The following is a 5,193-nucleotide window of genomic DNA, read 5'->3' as shown; positions in this document are numbered from 1 at the left end:
AATATTATATTATATATATTACTACATTCTTACCATTTTATCTGCGAATGATCTATCTTTTAATAATTCCTCTAAATGTTTTAATGCCGCTATAGTTTCCAATGGCAGATCATACTCCTCATACTGTATAACATCGGCTGCTTCATAATTACAATGCCGCATCAAGCTTGATGTTTCCAATAAGACCATTCTATTCTCCAAAACAGTCATTTTATTGAGTAATAATTGTAACTTTCTTATGACCTCTCTTTGAAATTCTGTAAAAGTAAAAACACATTAAAAAATGGCAATTGTAATGTGTGTACATATATGTGGCGGTTCGAGAAACCACCACAATTACGCGCGAACTACCCGGTAGACGCGCGAACGAATTCTCACGCGCGGAGCACGTGAAACCCGCGCGCGAGCACCACGCGAGCCACGAAAGCTCGCCGTGAGGCGGCCACGAGCGGGAGTCGGCGCCAGCAAGTGAAATCCAGTGAGTGGGGTTTATAAGACAAGGATAATCCAGCCATCGAAAAGCCCATGGTCAGCACCACTTCATATGGTGCCCAAGGGAAAAGAAGCGTGGCGACCGTGCGGAGATTATAGAAGATTAAACACACGCACAATACCAGATAGTTATCCGATACCGCACATAGAGGACTTCGCGCAAACATTGCACAAGAAAAAAGTTTTCTCAACGCTAGTGAGAGCATATAACCAAATCCCGGTACATGAAGAGGACGTACCAAAGACAGCAATCACCACGCCATTTGGATTATACGAATTCAAATTCATGCCGTTTGGACTTCGAAACATAGCACAAACCTTCCAAAGATTCATTAACGAAATATTAAGGGGACTAGACTTCTGCTATGCATACATAGTTGACATATTTGTAGCATCAGCAACAGAAGAAGAACACGAAAAGCACATGAGGGAACTTTTCACCCGACTAGAAACCAACGGGGTGAGAATTAACCCAGCCAAGTGCACCTTCGCAGCCGCACAGGTTAAATTCTTGGGCTACCTGGTCTCAGCAGAAGGCACCAGACCGCTACCAGAGAAGGTGGAAGCAATCAAAAACTTCCCTTCTCCAAAGACGGTCAAACACATGCGACAATTTCTGGGAACCATCAACTTCTACAGACGTTTCATCCCAGGAGCAGCAAAGGACCAAGCAACGTTGAGCGAAGTATTGAGAGGACCAAAGAAGAGGGGACAACAACTAATCCAATGGACGCCAGAAATGGAAGAAGCATTTGTCAATTGCAAAAACAGCCTATCTAGAGCAGCACTCCTAGCACACCCAGATCCAACAGCAGAACTGACCGTAACGACGGACGCCTCGGACACAGCACTAGGAGCGGTCATACAACAGAAAGTTAAAGGGGAATGGCAACCACTAGCATTCCTAAGCAAAAAACTCAGCAGACCACAAACGAAGTACAGTCCATACGATCGAGAGCTACTGGCTATATACACAGCGATTAAACACTTCCGCCATATGCTAGAAGGGAGACGGTTCATTATATACACGGACCACAAACCAATCATCTACGCATTTGACCAAGATCCGCTAAGAAGCTCACCACGCCAAGCACGACACTTGGAGTACATCGGCCAATTTACAACAGACATTCGCCACATAGCAGGGAAAGAAAACGTAGTAGCCGACACCCTTTCCAGAGTAGAAGCAATAGAAGAGGCAGTCAACTTCGAAGAAATAGCAGAAGCACAATTACAGGACTCAGAAATGCAAGAGATAAGGAGTACGAAACAAAGTCTGCTGCTCACGAAAGTCGCAATACCGGGAACGACAACAACATTATACTGCGACACGTCAACCCCGATAACACGACCATACGTGCCACAACAATTCAGGAGGAGAATATTCAACTCCCTACACAGCCTAGCTCATCCAGGAGCAAAGGCATCAGCGAAACTAATATCGCAAAGATATGTATGGCCAAGAATACAGCAGGATTGCAGCAGATGGGCCAAAACATGCATTCAATGCCAACGAGCGAAAATCACTCGACACAACGTAGCACCGATAGGAGAGTTCGACCCACCAACAAGACGCTTCCAGCACATACACATGGACATAGTCGGACCAATGCCAACATCCAATAACAAACGCTACTGCCTCACCATAATAGACCGTTTTACAAGATGGCCGGAGGCGATCCCACTAACAGACATCACGGCAGAAACGATAGCAAAGCACCTGTTTATAAACTGGATCGCGCGATTCGGTACTCCAGAAAGAATCACGACCGACCAAGGAAGACAATTCGAAACAGATCTTTTCAAACGCCTAACGCAAATGACAGGCACAAAACATATAAGGACAACAGCGTACCACCCGGCAGCTAACGGGATGATAGAACGTTTCTACAGGCAATTAAAAGCAGCCATCAAATGCCATCAAACAGAAGACTGGACAGAAATCCTCCCAGTCGTACTGATGGGCATCAGGGCCGCCTGGAAGGAAGACATAAACGCAACAACGGCAGAATTAGTCTACGGAGAACCGATGAGATTACCTGGACAATTCTTGGCAGGGAAAAGCAACGACGCGGAAGACAAAACCAGCCTCGTGAACAGACTACGAAGCATCATGACCAAACTCAGTCCAGCTATCAAAAGGCATGGACAACGAGCAACGTTCATTTACAAAGACATGGACAAAACAGCAAAAGTCTTCGTGCGACACAGCGCACCATCAGGAGCACTACAGCCACCATACGACGGACCTTACGAAGTGCTAAACAGAAATGAAAAAACATACAAGATACGGATGAACAACAAAACAGTCAACGTATCGATAGACAGGCTGAAACCAGCGTACACCATGGAAGAAGAAGAAGAAGGACCACAAGCCACCAACCAAGAAACAACAGTACGACCAGCCACGACAAGAAGCGGACGAGTATCTCGCCCGCCAATCAGGTTCAACACTTAAGGGACTTCCATACAACCAAGGAGGTCCTGTGGCGGTTCGAGAAATCACCACAATTACGCGCGAACTACCCGGTAGACGCGCGAACGAATTCTCACGCGCGGAGCACATGAAACCCGCGCGCGAGCCACGAAGGCTCGCCGTGAGGCGGCCACGAGCGGGAGTCGGCGCCAGCAAGTGAAATCCAGTGAGTGGGGTTTATAAGACGGCGCACGACGAGAAGACTTCGATTCGCGGCCCGCTCTGACTGAGGGAAGGATCTCCTGCCCGATAGTCAGTCCGAGCCTACAAATTCTTTTGTATAGCGACAGCCTACGTTGCCTCCAGTATTACCGCAGGACCTGAGTCTTCCTCGACCACAGCTGCCTCCCACTTCACCCGGGACTAGACGGCAGCCCCCCTGTGAGGGAGAAAGGACACCAGGACCTACAGGCGACCGAGTGTGCACGAGCTACAGAGAGTGGAAGCTACATCCGATAGAGCTGGCGCCGGTGCAATACACCCGGCCTCCACGTTTCTTCCTGAGCCAGTGCGACGTCCGGGTACGGCGATACACGTCACCCTCAACGCCGTGGGGCCTGCCACCTCTGCTCTTGTCACCGCTCGCAGCCTCACCAATCCTCCATCGAGATTGCGGGACCCAATCACAGCCGGCCACACGAGTGCACAGGGGTACGCAGTATCAACCACTGACGCAGACTGACAACTCCACTCAATCGGACAGCGATTGGGAAGCCAGCACATGTGACACGGCCACGCAGGTGGAGACAGCCTGCAAGGAACGCAGCTACACGCCACCCGGGACTCCACTGGCACTTCGACGCGTTCCCTTGCCCGTGCTACCATACATCGGTTCCCTCCGAATAACCACCACCGAGCCTCGTATCACTTAGCGGGAACACTCTCAGCGTTAGCCCCTAACCGGCCCTTTTCAGGGCCATCTGAATTTAGTATAGTAAGTTTTGTACATATACTGTAAATATATTTTATTGTTACACTTAGAAAAGAAGTCTCGTGATTGACTTCACCTCTTTACGCTCTACCTATCCCTCGCGCCATCTTCCGAAGGCGAACACGCCTCTATACTACCCACATATATATACATATATCGACATGTATGTATATATATATATATATATATATATCGGTACGTACTTATCTCTGGGTGTTTCCCAGCATGCCACACAGATGACACACAATATCACATGATTGGCTATCAAATAAAGAAATTTTCAGGACTTTACAAATTCCATATTTGATAGCCAATCGTGTGATACTGTGTGCTGCTCACTATGTCATCTGTGTAATTTGCTGGAAAATATCCTGCAATTATAATAAACACTGGTGTAATGAATTAACAAATTTTATTATAAATAAATATATTATTACTATTTATTACTATATATTACTATATCTTACTATATTTTTAAAATCACTAACCATTTTCTGTAGTTATTAAATTGTTGTTTTCAGTACACATATTTTTATATTTTTCAATCTTAAAATTGTATGAGTTGCTATTTTCATCCGATAAATTCCGTTCTATATATCTATTTATTGTTGCTTCTTCACATGAATTTTTAGTATGTATAGCAGGACTCATTTGACATTCAGATTTTGATCTTTCTACATTACATGACGATGGTATGGAAGTATGAAACTTCTGACTTGCAGAAATCTTATTATTCGTAATATATAATTTCTCTGGAATTGTCGGAAAAGGTATGAATTTTGTTCCTTTTTTATTTTTGCCAGAATCGGATTCATATTCCTCCGACGAAGAATAATTTTTCTTAGCTCGCACATGTCTCGATTTTTTGTCTTTGTCGCATTTTTTGTCTTTTGATCTCATCTTCTGTATTTTCATCAGCCGTTAAATCTGATACATTTTCAGCAATGAGTAGCTTTTCTTTTGCTTTTTCATATGAATCTGAAAATACAAACAAACATCATAAAAAAGACAAATCAATATATTTATAAATAATTAATATAATAATCAAATTTTTGAAAATTGAATCGAACTTGTTCTATAAAAAATCCGTAAGACATCATATATTTTCCAGTTCGGATTGTTTTCTTCAGGGAAGAATTGTGACGCGACAGCTTTTTTTATTTTTGCTGGATCCCGAAAAGTGGAATAAGCGCATTTTGTTTCATCATCGCTTAACCAATGTGAAGGGACTATTGCCAGGCCATCCTCAAATTCTATTATTGTATAAGCTTTCAATGTAGTCATATTTTTGCTG

General features: G+C 44.4%; 1 protein-coding gene across 1 annotated transcript; it reads right to left on the bottom strand.

Moving 5' to 3' along the window:
- Positions 1 to 21: 21 nt before the first annotated feature.
- LOC115240770 lies at positions 22 to 4,799 on the bottom strand. The gene is made up of 2 exons (XM_029816124.1): positions 4,388 to 4,799; positions 22 to 257 (listed from the first exon to the last, which is right to left on the bottom strand). Exons 1-2 carry the CDS (start codon positions 4,797 to 4,799, stop codon positions 22 to 24), a joined length of 648 nt encoding a protein of 215 aa, XP_029671984.1.
- Between the last annotated feature and the right edge of the window lie 394 nt (positions 4,800 to 5,193).

The sequence above is a fragment of the Formica exsecta genome, unplaced genomic scaffold, assembly GCF_003651465.1.
Source record: "Formica exsecta isolate Colony F162 unplaced genomic scaffold, ASM365146v1 scaffold45, whole genome shotgun sequence".
NCBI lineage: Eukaryota > Metazoa > Arthropoda > Insecta > Hymenoptera > Formicidae > Formica > Formica exsecta.
This window is presented reverse-complemented; position numbering and strand designations above follow the sequence as displayed.

What these genes read in the sequence shown, in the direction of transcription:
- LOC115240770 (XM_029816124.1), bottom strand. Translation starts at nt 4,799, where the DNA reads ATGAGATCAAAAGACAAAAAATGCGACAAAGACAAAAAATCGAGACAT. An exon ending in TTTAATAACTACAGAAAATG is followed by an intron (nt 258 to 4,387) that starts GTTAGTGATTTT and finishes TTACTTTTACAG; the next exon opens with AATTTCAAAGAGAGGTCATA.